We start from the raw sequence: 22,919 nt of genomic DNA on the forward strand, positions 1-22,919 counted from the left end.
TATGCGGCTGCTTCCCACTAGCTATCTATTTTACGTTTGGTAGTGTATATATGTCCATGCCACTCTCTCACTTTGTCACAGCTTACCCTTGTACTTTTTAATTTCATGTTTGTGTAATGAATTTTAAATTAAGCAGTTGCTATCTTCATTCATAATTTGAAAGTCTCTGGCTTTTCTGTTTAACAGTTTATTTTCAACTTCCTTACTAAAATTTAGTGGCTTTAGTTTAATTCATTGGAAAAGTAAGGATTGTGGACAGGATAACAGAAATTCTGGTGTTGCTCGGTTATAAATGAAAGCCTTAAAAAATATTGGACTACTTTTTTCACTCCTGACATTTTATGGAATTATAGTATTTAGTGTTTAAGGGCAAATTATTTGAAGTTCGTATTAACTGTTAAGAGCTATATTATAAATTACATATTTCAAGTTTGTATTAATGATTAAGAGCTATATTATAAATTATATCCTACATTGATCTTAAAGTGTCTTTGAGTGATTAATTTGTTTTTCAGAGCAGAACTTTTTCCTGCATTCCAGTAATACCGTTCAATTCAAAACACATTTGAAAAAGATTCTTATCAAATTATTTTTTTCAGAATAACTGGTAGGACCATGCATTAATACTTACAGATTAATGGTGACACCTCAGTCTTCCGGAGCTATCAAGGAATGGGTTCTTTATAGACAACAACAAAAAATAGGGATAGAGATCATTCTAAAATGTAATGTACAGTTCCCTGTCTTCTTGATATATTAAACTTCTTTCACTAGTATTAAACCATTATTGTGTATATTAGTAATTAAATACCATGCTCTTATTATGGCTTTTCCCCCCTACCCTGAACTATGGACTCCTGTACTTTAAAAATTCTTTTGTCTATCTGTTGTAGTTTTCCTGTCTATCCTGAGCTGCTTATCAATACTATTTATGTATGTAATGGTGGTTCTTTGTTCCTTGTAATGGTCCTGGAGATGGATAACAAATTGTATGAAATGTAAGGTTAAAAAGACCAGAATAAGTTCCTGAGTGGTTCTTTTGTGAATAAAACACATATGAGTCTTACCTTGTAGTGCATGGAATTTTAAAGTATCCCTTGTGACCTTTCAGAGGCCTCCCCCTACCTTTGAGGGGGAGAATAGGGTTTTATTACTCTTAAGCTAAATTTGCCAAGTAGATGAGATGTTACTATTTTTATATATTTATGTAGAACAACTAATTTAATACCTTTATTAATAGGTGAGGCTGTCTTCAAAGGAGCAAAATCAAAAAGATGATGGAGTTTTTAAGGCTCCTGCACCACCACCCAAAGTGATAAAAACTGTGACAATACCTACTCAGCCCTACCAAGATATAGTTACTGCACTGAAATGCAGAAAAGAAGACAAAGAAGTAAGCAGCCATATACAGTTTTACTGCACATGGATAGAATTTCGTATGTAATTTAGCCTTTTAATGTCTTGAACACATATCAGTACACTGATACTCAGTTTTGAACCACAAACTTATCTTGTCCTACTACTACCCATGTTTTTAAAACATTTTTTTTGGTTGCCATCTAATAAACTATTTTATACACTTTTAAATAAAGCATAGCAAGTGCTTTAAATATTTAAATATGCTACTTCATAGTTACAAAAGAGGTGGACATATTTTTTTCTTGGCAGTTGTATACTGTTGTTCAGCACGTGAAGCACTTCAATGATGTGGTGGAATTTGGTGAAAATCAGGAGTTCACTGATGACATTGAGTACTTGTTAAGTGGCTTAAAGAGCACTCAGCCTCTAAACACACGTTGCCTTAGGTAAGATCTTATTTTTATATTTGAAAACTGTGTGTGTGCTTTCTCATTAAAATTTTCTAGCTCATTAGAGCCAAACATTTGTGATTTTTGTTATCGTAGGTGTAGGTTATAGCCAGTGATGTTAAAATGTGATTGATTTCTTTTAAGGGACTTGATTCTACATGCACAAAGGAAAGTTGGGTGATACAGCATTTTAGCACAGCATAGGCTTCAGTTTCCAGCTGCTTAAAAGTGTTATGCCAAAGAATATTTTAAGTACTTTTAGCCCCAGATTTTACATATGCAAGTGATAGATTTGATTTAATTTAAGCATGTTTTGATTTGGATCATCTTTTACATACTGTAATGGATTGAATATCTTGGTTTGATTGAGTTAAACTCCAGTCATTTGGAATATGTCCAGTTAGATATTTATAATCTTTATGGATCAGAAGCATTATGAAAGGTAGCTGAGGTTTTTTTGCTTTTCATTTAATGGTAGTAGTAATGTAAGGAAAACACTGAAGATGATCATGGGTTATTCATATTTCTTATATAGCATACCTAATCACATCAGTAAGTTTTTAATAACTTGTTTTGCCCGTGTTTTTAATATTGTGATCTGCATGGGCAATGCTTTGACACACATACACCCCCACCCCTGAGCGCCCTTTTGCTTATTTTGGTATTACGCAAATAAAAAAACTTCAGCCCCCTTAACCTAGTCTATTTTCTTCTAGTGTTATTAGCTTGGCTACTAAATGTGCCATGCCCAGTTTTCGAATGCACCTGAGAGCACATGGAATGGTAGCAATGGTCTTTAAAACCTTGGATGATTCCCAGCATCATCAGGTATTTAAGTTTCTGGGATTGAGAAGCATTATTTTAGAATTCTAGTTTATTTGGCTACTGAGAAATACCTTCGGGAATTCCCTGGTGGTCCAGTGGTTAGGATGCTGAGCTTCCAATGCCAGGGGCCTGGGTTCGATCCCTGGTCAGGGAACAGATCCTACAAGCTGCGTGGCATGACCAAAATAGGAAAAAAAAAAAAACAACCTTCATTGGATATTCATCTGTAAATATTTCTCATTATGGGTTGAGTTAGTTTTATGTGCTAAATATTTAGAGCTTAATGCCAGAATTTTTGCTTAATAAGTCATTTAAGATTATCTTCTCATGACATTTTTCCTCCTTAACTTGTCAGTATATCCTATTAACCGTTGTATAACATACCATACCATACCATACTGGATACTGTAGCTAACATACCATGCCATACTGGATATTTAATTCTGTAAGTACTGATTTCCTCGAATCAGAAAGTACTAGAAAAAAAAATCTTTTACTAGTTTTTGATATTAATAGCATGAAAAAAAAGTTTTGATATTAATTTTTTTTTAGCATTTTGTCTGGATGTTGAATCCCACTGTGAAAAGGAATCATATCCTCATTTTCATTATGACTTTGACACTTAAAAATAAAGCATATTTACATATGAAAGTCAGGTTTAACATTTTCAAAGTTAGAAAAAAATCATTATTAATCATCAATAGTGATATTTTGAGATGGCTTTATTATATTTTTGTTCAGGGAAATTGTGTTCCAAGTGCAGATTAGGTGACATAATCTAATATTGAGTCTTCTGAAACTGAAAGCAGTATACTTAATCCCGAGTGAGGAGAACTCCATTACCAAGTTGTAGCAGGTATAAAACAATGAGGGAGAAGAGAACAAGAATTAATTTGCTTTCTTATGCAGTTACGAGAGGACCAAGGCATTAATGTGTGTTCTTAGGGGCGGTGGATCTCCTAAGGCCTGTACTGTGACATCCCTGTTTCCAAAAATATTTGCTCTGTAAGCATTTAATTAGTCACCTAGTCTGAATTTTGGGGATTCAAAGTTTAAATCTTTAGATAGTTAATTGTGTTTCTGTGCATTGAAATAAGTGTAAGATCAACTATACTTCAATAAAAATAAATACATATGTAGGGGGGAAAAAAGTAATATCCCAAATGTTGGAATATTCGAACATAGACCTCTTTGTTATATTAATGCTTACCTATATCACCTTCAGTACTTGTAGATTTTATTATAAGCAGAGTGTGCTAACTACCAGATCTGAATGATTTTGAGAGCACATTATATTAATGGTTTTTAAAAAATTACTTGGTTCGACCAGACCTGATAGGTTTATTTTAAAGAAATGAGTCTAAATATGTTTATTTGAGCATCGTAGTTTTATGTATTGACACAAACCCAGCTGTGTTTATTTTTACAGGAAAAAAATAGCTAAGTTTCTGATACAGATTTTAAAACACATTTACATTATTGATTTTATTTATTTTTATTTTTTGGCTGCGTTGGGTCGTCGTTGCTGCGCTTGGGCTTTCTCTAGTTGCGGCGAGCGGGGGCTACTCTTCCTTGTGGTGCGCGGGCTTCTCATTTGTGGTGGCTTCTCTTGTTGTGGAGCATGGGCTCTAGGCACGCGGGCTTCAGTAGTTATGCACAGACTCAGTAGTTGTGGCACACGGGCTTAGTTGCTCCACGGCATGTGGGATCTTCCCAGACCAGGGCTCGAACCCGTGTGCCCTACACTGGCAGGCGGATTCTTAACCACCGCTCCACTAGTGAAGTCCCTACATTATTTTTAAACGGAAGTTTGACTTTACTATATCATAAAGGACAAAGAGTGAAGTGTATTGTAAAATAGGATTATGTAGCTGAAAAAATGTTTTGTGAACTCTTCATTTAGCACAGAATGGCTAAAAACATATGTAATTCCACTTAAACGCTTCTAGCTCTGGGGCATTCATATAGGGAAGGTCTGTAGAAAGGAAAATCTTAAGCAGTGGTGCTTTATTTATGTATTTATTTAATTCACATTTCCCTAGAATATTTTGAGGAAGGTTTTCACTGAATAAAACATATTCAAGGTTTCCAACATGTGAACAAATGTCAAAATAGTCTTGTTTCCTGAAATTGTCACTAATTGCTTACATTAACTTTTTTTTTTTTTTTTTTGGGGGGGGTCCGTTGAAGAATCTGTCCCTTTGTACAGCTGCCCTCATGTACATACTGAGTAGAGATCGTTTGAACATGGATCTTGATAGAGCTAGCCTAGATCTAATGATTCGACTTCTAGAACTGGAACAAGATGCTTCTTCAGCTAAGCTGCTGAATGAAAAAGACATGAACAAAATAAAAGAAAAAATTCGAAGGCTCTGTGAAACTGTACACAACAAGCACCTTGATCTAGAAAATATAACGGTGGGTTCCTTCCTTCTATTGTAAAATGAAAATTACTTTCAGAAAGTTTTTAATTTGTCACAGCAGCTGTGTGACTTTGGACAAATCATTTAACCTCTTGGTTTACAATTTGGCAAATTCTTCTAAGGTTTAGCTCTGAGCATAATTCTGTTCCCTGCCTGAAATTTCTAAACTTGGCCCATTGGTATTTAGATTTTTTTTCCCAATAAATTTTTTATTGTGTTTTGCCTAATCCTTTCCTTTTGAAAAAAATTTTTTTTCAGTGTAGAGACTACATTTAGGCTATTAGGAACTTGAATTTTTAACCCTCTGTGGGTTTCAGGAATAAAGATTTAAAGGATCTTCAGAAAGAGCCAGTTTCAATGAGCATTCATTTATTCCATAGTATCTCACGATGTCTGATTAACTGCTGCAAGGGACCAAGACTCGGAAGATTCCTAGGCACCTGCCCTTCCGTCGAGCAATGTCCCTAATACTCAGGGTCATGGCCATGGCTACCCTTATGCTCAATACAACTCCCTAAGTTTAAGATGACTATGTTGCCTTCGGTTGATTTTAGTTCTACTTTCCTCTGGCTTTCTTTAACTTGTAGAATCCCCAAAGACTAGTAGGCCAGTAGAAGATGAATTGGCCTTGTCATTTTGAAAAAATAAGATTATTTATATATACCTGACTTTCAGATATTTCCAACATCTGAACTATATAAACATTGATTTTTCTGCTGCCCACTAAACTGACAACTGAAGACATTTGCCTCCGAAAATTACAGAATGCTTTGTGCTACCCACATATGAACTTAGGGTTATTGCTCTGTTTAGTTAAGGTAGAGTAGGGAATAGATTCAGTTAGAGTGGAGGGTTGAGGGGTAAAACAAGTTAACATTAAAAGGCAGGATACAAAATTGACACGTATTCAGTACTTTCACTTATTAAAATTAGAAAATAGCTGTTATGCTCAAAGTGTGGCTAAACAATCCTACCTCACCAAACTATTTGTATACTGCTTTTAAAATATATTCATAATTTTTATTTACTTTTAACAATTTTACAACATATACTAATTTTTAATGCTATAAAAGAATAAATTTGAGCCTATAATTTTATTTGCTGCATAATGGAATAAATACAGCTCTTTAAAGTTATTATTATTATTTCATCTCCCATACTGTTGAACACTTACATTCTTTACAGGCATTCGCTCTTAAAAGCATGATGGGAAACTTGTTCATTGAATTTTCTCCATTGTTTGTGGAATTTATTAGGATGGTAAATACCAGCTAATAACTTTGTTATATTATGTTAAGTAGTTAACTCACATGATTAAAACCAGAACACACAGTTGCTAATACTAGGATGCCTGCCTCCCCCCACCCCAACTTCAGCTATTCTTGGATATTGTGTTTGTTTTAAATTTTAACAATAGCCATTGTTTCGTACAGTGACTATCTCCTACACATTAATTTTGTTTTATTAATTGCTCAACCTCTTCCTTGAAATACATTGCTTCTCCTGATGTGCCATGGAGAGATACTTTAAAACATTAACACTATAACATTAAAATATAATTCAGATAACTGAGAGCTCGCAATTGCTGAATAGCATTCTGATTAGTGATTTGGTTGTGATTTAACTCTTTAAGGACTATTCCAGTTTCAAATAAAATGTTTGAATTGTAGGCTGTTTTAATATACTAGCTTATTATATACTGAGTATAGCCTAAAATATCCAGACAGTCCTTTTTATGCCTATAGAAACAAACAGTCAAGTCCCTTTTTTGCATAAAATCTTATGAGTCTTTGCTATATTAACATCAAATCTTCCTAAGCAAAGAAAGCCTCATTAGTCTTCAGTTTCACTTCTGTGACTCAGGTGCTAACCTACCTGTACCGATCTCATTACATTACTCTTTCAGGGACTTAGAATGAGAATTGAGCAAAATTTAATCTGTTTTTGTAGTGTTGAATTCTAGTTATATATTTGTCACCTTGGATATCAACCTTGTTCTTTTTAAAGTATAGAGTAAAATCTATAAGGTACAGAATAAAATCTCTTCTAAATCAGTAATAGGAAGATTTTCGCTGATAAGGTCTGTTTTTTGCATTTCTGAATATCTAATTTATATTCAGTTCCAAATAGGCCAGGAAGACTTAATGTAAACTTGCATCTTTCAAAGGAAAAAGCTTTGGGAAGATACCCAGGTCTTTTCAGCCTTGTTAATTAAAGCATTTCTTTTGTTACACTAAAGTTCCTTTATTGCAACAGGAACCAAGTTGCCCATTGTTGGGGGGTGGTTTTATGTTTTTTAAAAGAAATACAATAAAAAGTAAGATTAATAATTAAAGGCAAATAAAGAGAAGGAAAAACCTAAACTGGTTTATAAATATGGCTCTGACTGTTCTATGCTTCCTCTAGTGGTGGTCCTGAATCATTATTTATATATAATTTTGTCATGGTGGCCACATTATGTATATCTAAGCTGCTAACCCTTAGTATAAAGTTTAAAACTGGTGAATCTGAAACCCTAAAAGTAACAAAGGATTTTTGTTCAGAATAGATAAGAAAATGTATAGAACAACAGGAAAAAGACAAGCAACTCTGCAAGAAAATAAGGAAAGAATATTTGACAGGGGACTTACAGTAGAAGAAATACGGTTAACTGATAAATATGGGAAAACAAGCTCATTTGCTGTAATTAGAAAAATACAAAGCAAAGCAATAAGATTCCAGTTTTTACCAACAGACAAAAATTCAGACACACCCACACCTTGTTCCTAGAGTATTACTTTTTACAGCCTTTGTGGTAAATTAATCCAATATATTGATCTGCAGTTAAAATACATGTACCCTTCGATTTGCCCTTGAGTCTTTATATGATGATACCAGTATATATTTTATTGAACTGGCAAGTGATAGACTACTTTAAATAATGGATTTTCTCTGAAAACAACCCAATGGTTAAAAACATTTCTTCAGCTTAAGAATTTAAATTAGTTTAATTTTACTTAAAAAAGCATTTACTGTATTACTGTGGGCTGGTAGCATGCAATATGCTTTAAAAAAAAGCAGTCTCTAGAAGTGTTGCCTCAGAGTTATTGCTAAGAGTCAGTATTCATTAATGGTGCTTTTGATTTTCAGACTGGGCATTTAGCTATGGAGACATTACTGTCCCTTACTTCTAAACGAGCCGGAGACTGGTTTAAAGAAGAACTACGGCTTTTGGGTGGTCTGGATCATATTGTAGATAAAGGTATGATATACACACGTATAACATTTTTATATATTATTTAAAGCCTGCGGAAAATATTCTATTTACATACTTCAAAGAATAATTGCATCAGTTTGAAAAGATCGGTTCCTTTTAGTAGCATCTTGAAAATCTCTTAACTTTTAAAGGAAAAGCCATTAACAGTTTGATATTGGGGAATTATGGAAATAAAATAATTATAATAAATTAGATTCTCATAAATTTCAGCATCTCACAGTATAAAACTTAGAATAAACAGTGTTCGGAGAGGTTCCAGCATATTCATAGCACGTGTACAGATGGCTTTTAATATTAGTAAAGGGGGTAAGTATTGAAGTGGTGAGACATGCTAATTTATGTCCATTTCTTTTCTCCTAGTGAAAGAATGTGTGGATCATTTAAGTAAAGATGAGGATGAAGAGAAACTAGTAGCCTCATTATGGGGAGCAGAGAGATGTTTACGAGTCTTAGAAAGCGTAAGTATGGACAATTATTTGGAGAAAATTATTTAATCTTAAATGTGACTCTGTATGTGAGACTGTCATAGTTTATATTACATATCCCTAGAGTTTCACTTTTGTTAATCCAAATTGAAATTGTAACTGTAATGCAGTCTATTTGTTCTTTGACTTTTATGAATGACTTAACCTAGTTCAGTGTAGATTAGAATTTATTCTGCCAGTGAATTTCAGGATGCATAGACTGTGTGTTGACCACACTGGATTAGCTAGGTACTTTATGAAACATCTATGGGAAAATAGTCTAGTGTGAAAGAAAAGTTCCTGGCACAGATGAAATTGAAATTGTTCCTTTTCTAGAGTGTGAGGTACATTTGATAAACAGATCTAATTTTGTAAAATTCTAAATCTACTTAAGTAGTTTAAAATATTAGTTTGTTTATTAAGTTAGTGATTGCTCTTTTCTGACATTTAAAGTGCTTGGTAGTTCATTACAGTGAATGTATAGTACAGAATATATTAATTATGAGCAAGCAGTTATAACAGTGGTGTTTAGATTTTGTAATAAAGCTATAGCTCTATTATTTTAAATTTAGAACATGTGGGTTGTTATTCCCTTAGATGACAAGGGCTAATTATGCCTCATCTTTATGTCTTTTAGAGCACTGTGTGTTGTGTGTGAATGAATGAATGTTATGGATTGCCACAAAACTTCAAAATTTTCCCTTTTAGGTAACGGTGCATAATCCAGAGAATCAAAGCTACTTGATAGCATATAAAGATTCACAACTCATTGTTTCATCAGCTAAGTAAGTTTTTCTGAAATGTCATGCTATTTATTTAAAGCATTTGGATTGACCATTAAGGAAGTGCCATTGTATCACCTTCCTCCATAAAGTACTTCTTTCTGTCAAGTTCTGTGAACCAGAAGCAGTGCAGTATAGTACAAAAGTTAGAGGAGTACAGATTCTGAAGCCAGAATAACTTGAGTTTGGATCCCAGCTTCATAACTTCAGCCCTATAACCTTGGGCAAGAATACTTACAGGTTCCTCAGAAGGGGGGTAATAATTGTATCTACCTACCCAAGGTGGTTGTTACAATAAAAAGTATTAGTATATGTTAATGTATCTTAAATTATATATGATATATATTTTAAATGTGTATTTTAAATAATATTTTAATTCTAAAAAAGATTTTAAAATATCTTTTGTATATTGTATATAATATATATTATATACAATATATATTAAGGAGTTTTTATATATATACATAAAGTCTAGAACAATGCTTGGCATATAGTAAACACTAAGCATTAGTCCTTATTTTTATTGTAAATGAAGTTTACTAGCTGCCTTCTACTGTTTATTTATACCTGTTTTCCCAGATCTATATGTAGCTTCCTCCGTTTCACACTCTCCACCCAACTTTCTTGACATTAGGCTAATGCTGTCACTCAGTGTGTGTAAAATTTCCAAGTATGTCTCCAGTCCTGGTTCTAGCTTATTACAGTAGCTTCTTCCTAATATGTCTATTTTAGTTTTTGATACCTCTGCCCTGGTACTCTGGCCTCTAGCCTCTCCAACATAATACCACAGGGGGTTAACCTTCCCCAGATTTCTGTTTTGTAAAAATAATCCCAAACTCCTAATCTCTGTGATCCCTTGTCTTTGGATATATGTCCAAAGTCCTTAGTATAGTATCAAAGGTCCACTACAGCCTGACTCAAGTTTATCTGTTTTTTAACTTCTTATTTTGGAGAATTTCAAACAGAGACAAAAGTAGACAATAGTTTGATAAACCCCAATGTACACTCCATGCAGCTTGAATAATCATCAAACATTGGCCAGTCTTGTTTCCATGTATAACCCTATCCATTCCCCCCTCTACATTATTTTGGAGCAAATTACAGATTTCATATAATTTCATCCATAAATACTTGAGTATATAATCTCTAAAAGAGGACTCTAAAAAATATAACCACAATACCATTTTCATCTCTTAAAAATTATTAATTGCTTAATATTATCATAAATCCAGTCAGTATTCAAATTTGCCATAGTCTCAAATTTCTAATAGTCTCTAGTTCCCAATAGACTTGTTTTTAATCTGTAGGTTTCCCCTCCATCTCTTTAAATTTTGTATCACAGTTAGTATCCTTAAGGCATGTGTTCTGGTTGTTTTGTTACCATGTTTTACCCTCCCTCACCAAAGAGTATTCTTGCAAGTTAAATCTATTTCTTATTTTTAAAACGTCTCCTGTATACTTCATGACCCCTGACAAATGGACTTCTAAAAGGAGGTTAGGAACCTTTGCGATTAGGAACTTGTGTCAGATGTCTTAAAAGTGGCAGTAGATGTCAGAATTGGATGTTTGTGAAAGACTTTTTGAAACTTTCAGTAGAACCCTGATAAATGCAGGGATAGCATATTGAACGATTAAATGGTACACCCTTACTGTTCTCCCCTCACCTCCCAACAGATTTAGCTCAGTGCTACTTAAGGCAGTTAACAGTAACAGCATGGTAATTCTGGTGAACATCCCCAAACATCTAAACAAATTATTTTAGGTTAGACACGAACACCTTCCTAACTAGAGGATGTGTTTTAAGGAGCAGCTAGAGGGGGATTAGATATAGTACAGTTTTCTTTAAGGGTCTTGTGTGGTATATAATACATGAAGAATCAACTGACAGAGTCAGCTTACCTCATTCTCTCATAGACTTTTTTAAGTTAATGGAGTTAGTGATTTAAAGAGAGTCTTCAGAAATACTAGACCCACTTAAAGATTACATTTCCTTGTTATTTTGGGTAGCATCTTGAGAGTCCTTGGATGTATCTGGTACCCTTGTATGTCTGCCAGGAGACATGTCAGTTAAGTGACCTCATGTTAAAAAAAATGATTTGCTCTGATGTTTATGAAGTATTTAACATCCATTTATACAAGGTTATTATGCAATGTTAATATAAATAATATTCTTTACTTGCTAAGAGCTTACATTCTAAAGGAAAAACATCTAAATGAAATTCAGAAGTGTCCAGTGTTAGCTTTTAAAGGTTTTACCTTGTTTGGGGTGGGGTAGTGGTAGGTCTGTTATGTTGGAGAGATTGGTAAAATGGGGAACAGCTGTAGGTAGTATAGTTATAAACTTCCGCATTGACTTGATAATTTTAACTTTGCTTAGAAAAATTTATATTATCAGGTTTTCCCCAAATAAAATTGAGCACCTGGTGTGATATCAGACATGTTTGGTACATGACTGAATAGTTGATATAACTTTTGGGGTAGAAAAAAAATTAATTTGGCAGCATTTATGACAGATTTTTTTTTTCTTTGTGTGTTTTTAAAAATATTTATTTATTGGCTGTGTCGGGTCATAGTAATGGCACGCAGGATCTTTAGTTGCGGCATGAATGCGGGATCTAGTTCCCTGACCAGGGATTGAACCTGGGCCCCCTGCATTGGGAGCGCGGAGTCTTACCCACTGGACCACCAGGGTAGTCCCTATGACAGATTTAAAACATTAAGGTCGAAGTAAGTAGAAATTCTTAGTGTAACTATTTTAGTTTAGCATAATAGTCTTCTGTGTTTTGTCTTCTCTTTAAGAGCATTACAACATTGTGAAGAATTGATTAAGCAGTATAACCGTGCTGAGAACAGTATATGCTTACCTGACAGTAAGCCTCTGCCTCACCAGAATGTAACTAATCATGTGGGCAAAGCAGTGGAAGACTGCATGAGGGCCATCATTGGGGTGTTGCTCAATTTAACTAATGATAATGGTAAGTCATATTTTCTACATATATTCTCAATGATAGACTGTATTACATGTTAAAAAAAAGTTAATCCCCCATTTTTTTTTTACTCTTGTTTATTTATTTTGGCTGTGTTGTGTCTTCGTTGTTGTGCATGGGCTCTCTCTAGTTGCGGTGAGCGTGGGCTACTCTTGGTTGCAGTGTGTGGGCTTCTCATTGTGGTGGCCTCTCTTGTTGCGGAGCACAGGCTCCAGGCGCACAGGCCTCAGTAGCTGTGACATGTGGGCTCAGCAGTTGTGGCTCGCGGGCTCTAGAGCGCAGGCTCAGCAGTTGTGGCACACGGGCTTAGTCGCTCTGTGGCATGTGGGATCTTCCTGGACCAGGGCTCAAACCCATGTCCTCTGCATTGGCAGGCGGATTCCCAACCACTGCGCCACCAGGGAAGCCCCTCCCTTGTTTCTTGTCTTGATGTAGTGATTTTTAAATTGCCATCATGTAATTCACTTATTCATGTATAGATTTAACTGCTTTTAGGAGTTGATATTTTTAGAACCAGCTTGGTAGCTTGTCTCAGAAATATTATAGTCAACAATGTATTTTAATAAAGGAATAGCTATACTTTTTTTTCAAGATACATGTTTTTAACTTTTAATATTCATGTTAATAAGTATTGGTTGTCATAAAGAATCAGTAACAATTTTCATACTCTTCCCATTCTCCATTTTAGAATGGGGCAGCACCAAAACAGGAGAACAGGATGGCTTGATTGGCACAGCGATGAACTGTGTGCTTCAGGTTCCAAAGTACCTACCTCAGGAGCAGAGATTTGATATTCGAGTGCTGGTGAGTTGAAGTGTAACTATTTCAGAAATGAGTACTTGATCTATTAAGATGATAAAAACTTCATCTTAGTTTTGGATTTAAGAACCAGTTGTTTAATATGTTGTGGGTTTCAATTGATTCCTTATGAATATACCTCTTATTGTACAAAAGAGAGCTATGAAGGGCCCTGTGTAAAAATAAAAAGTATAAGAACTAAAAGTGGTAACTTTTAAAATTGGTGAAATCTTTGTTTGGGAAGATCATATACTGGTTTTTAACCACTTTGTAGATGGTAGAGCACTGATTAGTTTTCTGGCTGCAAGTAAGAGTTATGTATATTGTGTTCATTTGCTTTTAATTCTCCCCTGTGGTAACATGCATGTTTTAATTTTTATAGGGTTTAGGTCTACTGATAAATCTAGTGGAGTATAGTGCTCGGAATCGGCACTGTCTTGTCAACATGGAAACATCGTGTTCTTTTGATTCTTCCTTCTGTAGTGGAGAAGGAGATGATAGTTTAAGGATAGCTGGACAGGTTCACGCAGTTCAGGCGTTAGTGCAGGTAAGCAACAATTTAAAACCTAACACTTTAGTTTGTTGCATCTGTCCAATTTCTTGATCAGTTGCATCTTCTCTCTCCCCCCTACCTCCCCTCCCCCTTTCTCTCTCACCAGTTCTGTGAGAGGTACACTGGGTTAGAATGTATACCATTACTTCTCTGCTGACTGTTTTCAACTACTATAATCACTCATTAGACATTGTTAGCAAAAAGCAGAAACAAGGCATATTTGTTTATGAATCAAAGGTAGATTATTAACAACAAATTAGGAATTAAGTTCTAGCCCTATCCTGGTTCATGTCCTCCAGCATTTACTTACTGGTCTGATCTGTGCCCAGGACTGTGTGCAACTAAATATTGGGACATACTTTTCAGAGTATAATTTCCTGGCTTAGGAATTGTGTCAGAATATGTGTTTTAAAATTGATGTCTCCAACTCGCTCCACCCCAAAAACCAAACACTCCCTCTCACCTCGATTTATACTCCCCCCGAAACTGTATGTGAGTTTTTGTTTTTTGACAGTGCTGGGCATTACAGTTTTTACTTTTTGCCAGTTCCTAGCTACCTTTGTAATTTCCTTAAATGACAGTTTGCACACGTTCACAAGTGATAGTGAACCATTCTTTTCATTTTTTCTGAAGCCTTTGCTAACCTTTAATCCTTTTGGCCTTTTTGAAACTAGAAGTGCTTGAACTGTATCTTCAGGAAGTAATCTTCAACAACTTGGATCTTTTCCTGAGTCATAACTAGAAGCCCATCATTCTCTTTTCAAACATTTTGATCTCAGGACTTCTCTATACTCTTAACAATTATTGGGAACTCCAAAGAACTTTTGTTTATGTGTGCTTTATCTATTGATATTTACTAAATTAGAAATCAAAACAGAGAAAAGTGTAAAATACAGGCACTCATTCTGTTAACCATTGGAGCAATAACATAATCACATAGCATGTAGATTCTGGAACACTCCACCATACAGTCATGAGAGAATGAAAGAAGTCAGTTGACCTTTTAATATTCTTATGAATGCAGTTTTGACCTCACCGACTCCCTGAAAGGATCTTGCGTTCCCCTAGGGATCCTTGAACCCAATTTTAAGAAATACTGCTTTATATAAAGCTTAAATTTTATTTTTTTAAGGGTATTAAAGTTTACATACCACTCTTGTATATACTCAGCAAGTTTTTGAGATCTGCTTGGCATTTAGTTTTCAGGTAGTTGTCATTAGTAACTTGGGATTTTCTCCAAATCATATCAGCAAATATATGAAATGCTTTCTGTACATTCAACACTGTATCAGCACAGGGAAGTAAGTGAAGGCAAAAGATTTTAGTGTGTGTTCCCTTTTAGACTTTTTGGTATATACTTCCATTGACAATTGTACTTCCATTGTTTGTTTGTTTTTAATTGAAGTATAGTCGATTTAAAACGTGTTAATTTCTGTTGTACAGCAGAGTGACTCAGTTACACATATACATTCTTTTTCATATTCTTTTCCATTATGGTTTATCCCAGAACATTGAATATAGTTCCCTGTCCTATACAGTAGGACCTTGTTGTCTGTCCATTCTATATGTAATAGTTCGCATCTACTAACCGTAAACTCCCAGTCCATCCCTCCCCCACTCCCCTCCCCCTTGGCAACAAGTCTGTTCACTGTATCTGTGAGTCTGTTTCTGCTTTGTAGATAAGTTCATTTGTGTCATATTTTAGATTCCACATATAAGTGGTATCATATGGTATTTGTTTTTCTCTTTGTGACTTACTTCATTTAGTATGATCATCTCTAGTTGTAAAAAATATGGAACACTTCACAGTTTGTGTGTCATCCTTGCGCAGGCACCATGCTAATCTCTGTATTGTTCCAATTTTAGTATATGTGCTGCTGAAGTGAGCACTGTACTTTTTTTTTTTTAACATCTTTATTGGAGTATAATTGCTTTACAATGGTGTGTTAGTTTCTGCTTTATAACAAAGTGAATCAGTTATACATATACATATGTTCCCATATCTCTTCCCTCTTGCATCTCCCTCCCTCCCACCCTCCCTATCCCACCCCTCTAGGTGGTCACAAAGCACCGAGCTGATCTCCCTGTGCTATGCAGCTGCTTCCCACTAGCTATCTATTTTATATTTGGTAGTGTATGTATGTCCATGCCACTCTCTCATTTTGTCCCAGCTTACCCTTCCCCCTCCCCATATCCTCAAGTCCATTCTCTAGTAGGTCTGTGTCTTTATTCCTGTCTTGCCCCTAGGTTCTTCATGACCTTTTTTTTTTTTTTTCCTTAGATTCCATATATATGTGTTAGCATACGGTATTTGTTTTTCTCTTTCTGACTTACTTCACTCTGTATGACAGACTCTAGGTCCATTCACCTCACTACAAATAACTCAATTCCGTTTCTTTTTATGGCTGAGTAATATTCCATTGTATATATGTACCACATCTTCTTTATCCATTCATCTGTTGATGGGCACTTAGGCTGCTTCCATGTCCTGGCTGTTGTAAATAGAGCTGCAATGAACATTGTGGTACATGACTCTTTTTGAGTTATGGTTTTCTCAGGGTATATGCCCATGCCCAGTAGTGGGATTGCTGGGTCATATGGTAGTTCTATTTTTAGTTTTTTAAGGAACCTCCATACTGTTCACCATAATGGCTGTATCAATTTACATTCCCACCAGCAGTGCAAGAGGGTTCCCTTTTCTCCACACCCTGTACTTCCATTGTTAATAATACTAGTTAAGATTCAGTTCTGAGTCTTTCTCTGAAAACTGGCCTTTTACTTTCACTGGTTCTTGTTTATTTCTTTAAATTTCTTTTAAGGAAGCTATGTTGCTTTTCCCCAATACTATGTAGCTTTATTCAGTGTCCTTCCTTCCTTCCAGTTAATTTATCCAGGCTGCTTAGGTTTAAAGAACTTTTAACTCTTTTAATTTTAACCTTTAATTTGTAGTTTTTGCTTGAATTTCCTGTCAATATTATCTAAATTAAGGGAAGGAGTTGAGATTTTCTTTCTTAAAAACAATGTATGCATCATCAATAGTTAATTCACTTGATTGAACCCCAGTGGCATTTATATTTTTGTTTTGGCCTTCCGTTGGATGTAGAGTGAAGGCTTTTATTGATACTTACCCTTTTTACCAAACAACATGCTTCTTAGGGATAGTGATGTTTAAAAGCAAATAGAACCTTATATTTGGGTACATACATGTTGGTTGGTGATCCCTTTTAATGATCTTCAAAAATGATGTTTATCAGCTATTCCTTGAGCGAGAGCGAGCAGCACAGTTGGCAGAAAGTAAAACAGATGAATTGATCAAAGATGCTCCCACCACTCAGCATGATAAGAGTGGAGAGTGGCAAGAAACAAGTGGAGAAATACAGTGGGTATCAACTGAAAAGACTGATGGTACAGAAGAGAAACATAAGAAGGAGGAGGATGATGAAGAACTTGACCTCAATAAAGGTATATTTATTTTGACTGGTGTATTAAAAAAAGTAATGTGGTTTTTTTCCTGCAAGACTTTCTTTTAATTCATGTGTTGTCATAATCTTGCTATTTTATGGCCTCTCTAGTTCAGTGGAGACAAGCCTTGCTTTTTCATAGTTCTTCTTCATTGGCTTCCTAGCAGTGAGGAAGGTATATGTGCAGTGTGGGGAAGGTTTGCTTTTCCTCCCTGGTTTGTTCTTTACTCATCTGTAAAGAGAAGCAGCCAAATAATATGACCTCTAAAGGTTTTTAGAGCTTTGAAATGTTGCCCATATTTTAAATTGGGTTGTCTTTTTTTGTTGTTGTTGAGTTGTAAGAATTCTGTATATTTTAGAGACTGGACTCATATCAAGTACATGATTTGCAGATAAATTCTGTGAATTGTCTTCACTTTTTTGATGGTGAAGCTTTAAATTTGATGAAGTCTAACTTAACCTGTTTTTTATGTTGTCACTTGTGGTTTTGGTGTTGTGTCTAAGAAACCATTTCCTAACCCAAGGTCACAAAGATTCCTAACCCAAGGTCACAAAGATTTAGTCCTGTGTTTTCTTCTAAAAGTTTTACAGTTTTAGCTTTTACATTATGGTCCCTCTTCCATTTGTGTTATTTTTTGGTTAATTTGTGTGGATATCCCATCTTCCTACCACCATTTATCGATGTTCAGCAGTTTTGAAGAAAAGATGACAGTTGTTGGTTTCCTGGGAGCGTTTGTTTGTTTGTTTGTGGGCTTTTTTTTGGATGTACTGTTACGGTTTTCTGTTTTAATACTTCCAGCCCTTCAGCATGCTGGCAAACACATGGAGGATTGCATTGTGGCCTCATACACAGCACTACTTCTCGGGTGTCTCTGCCAGGAGAGTCCAGTAAGTTCAGTGTTGTTTTATGTATCTTAAAAGGATTCCATTGCGACCACTTCACATCATTACCTAATTAACTTATTATTTATTTCCCCTCATGCTAAAAACATTTACATATTTGGTGAACTTTAGAAGGTGCATTTCAAAGTAAGAGTATATTGGATTTGATGAGTAAGTTCCAGATTGATGGAGGAATCGATTTCACGTGTCTTTGGTTGAAGTAAAAGAACATCATATAAAACCTGCGCTCAACTGACTTAAGGTGGAAAAGTCTAGCCTCAGTGATACCATCAAGGACTCATAATTTCTATTTTTAAACTCTGCTGTCCTCTGCATATTGTCTTATCTTTTGCTAGCTCTCTTCATGGCCCTGTGCTGACTCTGGCTATGTGTCTCATCTAGTTAAATAATGTCCAGCAGAAGAATGTGGCTTTGTTTCTTTGTAAGAGCAATGGTTTCTTTTCTCTAGGACCTCTCCACACCCACTGCAAAAAGTAGACTTCCCTTTACCTTGGCCAACATTAGCTCACATGATTTTGTTTGATCTACTCACTGGCCGGGAAAATGGGATTACTATGTGAGATTTAGATCATCATGATTTAACTACGAGAAGCATGTGAGTGTCTACACAATTGGGCTGAATCAGCACAAAAGTGGACAGTTCTGGCTATTCAGACAGTCTGCTTTAAAATCGGGGACATGTGGATTTTTTCTTTTTTCTTTTTTTTTTACAGAAGAGGCCCAGTAGAAGAGCCAAATTTTACAATAAAAGGGAGGTGTTTTTTTCCCTTACAAGCAAGGGCATTCAGGATGCAAGAAAGAGTGGAGATGTGTTGTATAGTGGGATGGTTAGTTTCTCTTTTCTGAGACTGGAGGATTAGAAGAACATAATTATGATATGAAGGGCTTCTATCAGCCTACCCTTATTTCCTCATTTTTGCCACTGAGTTTTCTGCATTGCCCTGTATCTGTCTAAGTCCTGTGTATTTTTCTGAATCCTTCTTGTTCATCTCTTCCATATTTATATTGTAGACAAGCTCAGATCTAAATGCACAGTAGCCCACTTCGTTGTGGCCCTTGCTGGCACAGCTGCTTTCAGGATCAAGACCAGAGTTCTTACTGTGGCTCTGGAGGCCCTGCAAATCTTTATTCCCTTTCCTGAATCTCTTCAGCTCAGCTCTTTTCCTTATTTCCTTAAAATCCGGAGATTTAAGGACAAATGAGAAACACATACCAAGCAAAGGGAAGGAGGAAGACTCCCCCTTCGCCCCCCGAAAAGAAAAAAACAATGGGTATGCTATTTAAAGATTTTTAGGTATTGTATTTTGTATACACCTGGTTTCAATCATGTTCTTTCTTAAATAATCATTCTTAAAATTAACTTGAGTTATTATCAGATGTGATTTATTTAGGGCCATCTTTCCCATGTTAATAATTTCCTATTTGTCTATCTCTCTCCTGTCTTTAAAGAGATCATAAGATCCTTAGGTTGTAAACAATATTGTGAATTCATAGAGCCCAGGATGTCTTTGTTGCCTTGGGAATCATTATGATTAACCCCAAAGAGCTAGCTGATGCCACAAAATGTAAAAGAAACTAGTTTGCCCAATGTTTAAGTGGAGGAGAGACAAGAAAGCAGGTGGTTATATGCAGTTAATGCTGCTTTATGGTAAAGGACAACGTGTTTAGGAAGCCCAGGAGACTCTGGTGTCATTTTCCATTACCCACTATACATCTTGGTGCATTGCAATGGTCGGTCTTCTCTCTGGTCTTTCTGTCCTTGCTGCTCTCTTGACACTCTCCATTCCTGAAATCCTGCACACTGCCACCATAGCTGACTTCCTTACGAGCACATATGATCATGTAACTCCTCTCTCATCAATCTTTCCTGACTCACCATCATTTAGGGAATGATAACTTTGTTTACTGCTATAAGACTCCAAACTTGAATGCTTCTCCAATTTTTATTTTTTATTTTAAATTTTATTTTATTGAAGTATAGTTGATCCAATATTAAAATCTGTCATACCCTGTGGGTACTTTTTCTAAATTTCCCAAATAGGCCATGCCATTTATCACCTTTTCTTTTTATACCTGCTGCACACTATTTAAAAATAAATGCTCAGGCTCTCCTTCCTATGCCTCGGCTACTTATTATGTTGTATTCTGTAGTGTGTTGATAGAAAAGGATTTGATTTGGGTTGTTGAGGGCTTTCACTCAAAACCTAGGATCTAATCATTTATTCTGAATGATAAAAGTACACTTTTCTATTGAGCACTCTTCATAGACAACATAGCCACTATTCTCTTCCCCCCACTGTGCTATCATGTCCCTTTCCTAGAAACTGGTTAAAGATGTTATTAAATCCAGCGTTCCTTTACCTCTGCAGTTAGTTACCATAGCTATTGCCCTTATAACATACTCTCCACTTTTCAGTATATTTTAAAAATATAAGTATTTTAAAGATTTTAGCTCCAAGATCTAACTCAGTAGCAGTGAAAGTGGGAAGGAGGGGATTGGTTGCAAATTTCCTAAGAGGTAATATGTACTCTTTCCTCCCCTGCCTCCATCAACAAAAATCAAATCAGAAGCTTCCCACTTCCTCCCCATCTTGCGGCCCAAAACTCGGGACAACATTTTTTTGTATGTGCTTTTTATTATAGGTGAGCCTCCTTAGAAGAGCTTTTCCTTTTATTCTTTATGAACCTTTAAAGCATTTTAAAAATATATTGAAATAAAACAGTTTTTTAAGCAGGCCGTCTATTTTTCTTACAACAAATTGGTTTATATATAGTTCGGCTGCTTCTTGGTAATAATGGAGGGAAACATCTTAATCTTCTCTCCTGGCATTGCCTACATTTTCCTTCTCATAGATGATATTACATTATTTTTGGAAAGATGTAGTTAATTCCTAGCCTACATAGGAACACGAAGAATTTTCTTTGATCTTTTTCTTTGTATTCCTAAGCAGCTTTGGATACATTCTAAGTCTGTACTCCTTCCCTCTCCTTACTTACATTCCGCCCCCACCACCGCAACACACACATTCAACAGTGCATTTTGTTATTTCAGGCATCTTTTTGTGTATTTACAAAAGTAAATATGCACACGTTTCTTTGTAGCCTTTGTCAGCTTTACCTTTTTTCCTTTCTTTCGGAGAATGGGATAGAGTAGGGAATGGACACACACGCTTACAGAATTAAGGAGTGTGGAAAAGGAAATCACATAGGTCCTTGAACTACTATCTACAAGGAGTTCAAGGACCTTGTAGAAGTTTGAAATAGGGTGTGTGTGCCAAAACCAACAACACAGTGCAAGGTTCAAGCTCATGTTTTCTGTCGCCTGATCAATGTTTCCATGTTTCCTCAGATCAATGTGACCACTGTGCGTGAGTATCTGCCAGAAGGGGACTTTTCCATAATGACAGAGATGCTCAAAAAATTCCTGAGCTTCATGAACCTTACTGTAAGTGACTTCTATTGCAGCTTCTGTGGTTTTAAATATGATACATTAATGACAGTAGAAATACAAATATTTGGCCATAGTGAATAGAAGCAAAAAAAGATTCTCTTCTAATAATTGTGCTCTATTTCTTTAAGAAAACTGAATTATTATGGCCAAATATATTGATACTGTATTATCAAAGCCACAATTTAATCTGTTTGTTTTGATTCATAGTGTTTATTTGGTTTAGTAAAGCTAAAGAATTTAAGCTTTGATTCAATACTTTTAAAAATTTGATAAATATTAATTGTTACTTCTTCCCCCCCTTCCCCCCTAAACCCGACCTCCAATCCTCCCCTTTTCAGTGTGCTGTTGGAACCACAGGCCAGAAATCTATCTCTAGAGTGATTGAATACTTGGAACATTGCTAGCTGCTTTACCTTTGCTTCAGGTGCTCGGTAATGCTGGAGCTATTCTTAGACAAAGAAAAGTCATGAAAGAAGTCCTTGAAGATATACCAAGAACATTCATCAGTATCATTCATATGTGGATTTTTAAGGCCACCTGATTTCTTCTTCGTCATGCATTCTGCATTTGCTAAATGACAGTTACTACATCAATCTGCAACTATCAAAAATGAGGGAAAAGGTTCAGGCTGTTAACAGTTCCACACAGTATTTAAACACACTTTGGCAGAATTTATACTCTCCCCTTGTTTTCTTGCTTTTATTCTGGGCAAGTTTTAAGGGGAAAATTTGTGCTGCTGTTAGTGCAACTGCTGTGTATGTTGAGCCACTGTTGTCATGCCAGCCAGGTGCAAAGGCAGCTTAGCTACTGAGGTATCGAATGTTCTGGGGACATTCTAGACAACAGCTTAGTTCCTTTTTCAGGCTCATTTGCTTTTGCTTTTTTGTTGAATGATTCCAATCGTAAATAAAGCTTTTAATAATTTTGTGAATTTTTTTTGTTGTTGTTCCCTGAACTACTGTCTATATTTAAAATTAGATGGAATCCAAAGACACAAGGGATTAATAGTATATTTTTTTATTCTTGATTTGGTTTGTCAAAACTGTTTTTCACCTTTGAGACCATGACCATATTCATTATCATATCATAATGAGTCATAGCTATAGACGCAAGAAAACAAATAACAGTTTGAGGGAATATAAGATGATGTGCCCTGTTAAAAGGATGAAGCAAAATAGACAAACCCAGGGTAGTTTACCCTTAATGTT

At 35.5% G+C, this 22,919-nt stretch overlaps 1 protein-coding gene and 2 non-coding genes across 5 annotated transcripts in view; 2 read left to right on the top strand and 1 right to left on the bottom strand.

Annotated features, from left to right (window-relative positions):
* The window catches only part of WAPL (WAPL cohesin release factor), a 77,136-nt gene extending 54,494 nt beyond the window's left edge, over positions 1-22,642 (top strand). For 2 of the 3 annotated variants that reach the window (XM_007174568.3, XM_007174569.3), the window contains exons 6-19: positions 1,241-1,393; positions 1,669-1,805; positions 2,525-2,636; positions 4,824-5,051; positions 8,186-8,297; positions 8,673-8,770; positions 9,485-9,561; positions 12,358-12,533; positions 13,234-13,349; positions 13,726-13,890; positions 17,151-17,358; positions 18,157-18,245; positions 21,610-21,705; positions 22,050-22,642. In XM_007174568.3, the coding sequence (XP_007174630.1) occupies positions 1,241-1,393; positions 1,669-1,805; positions 2,525-2,636; positions 4,824-5,051; positions 8,186-8,297; positions 8,673-8,770; positions 9,485-9,561; positions 12,358-12,533; positions 13,234-13,349; positions 13,726-13,890; positions 17,151-17,358; positions 18,157-18,245; positions 21,610-21,705; positions 22,050-22,115 (1,833 nt within the window). In that variant the 3' untranslated portion in view covers positions 22,116-22,642. The remainder of the gene's footprint in view (positions 1-1,240; positions 1,394-1,668; positions 1,806-2,524; positions 2,637-4,823; positions 5,052-8,185; positions 8,298-8,672; positions 8,771-9,484; positions 9,562-12,357; positions 12,534-13,233; positions 13,350-13,725; positions 13,891-17,150; positions 17,359-18,156; positions 18,246-21,609; positions 21,706-22,049) is intronic. The other variant, XM_057530821.1, reaches the window with a different exon arrangement.
* TRNAW-CCA (transfer RNA tryptophan (anticodon CCA)) lies at positions 2,715-2,787 on the top strand. Its single transcript has one exon. It is a non-coding gene; the product is annotated as a tRNA-Trp (tRNA).
* LOC114236782 (U6 spliceosomal RNA) lies at positions 15,684-15,786 on the bottom strand. Its single transcript, XR_003622645.2, has one exon. It is a non-coding gene; the product is annotated as a U6 spliceosomal RNA (small nuclear RNA).
* Positions 22,643-22,919: the final 277 nt, after the last annotated feature.

Source organism: Balaenoptera acutorostrata, chromosome 16, assembly GCF_949987535.1.
Source record: "Balaenoptera acutorostrata chromosome 16, mBalAcu1.1, whole genome shotgun sequence".
NCBI lineage: Eukaryota > Metazoa > Chordata > Mammalia > Artiodactyla > Balaenopteridae > Balaenoptera > Balaenoptera acutorostrata.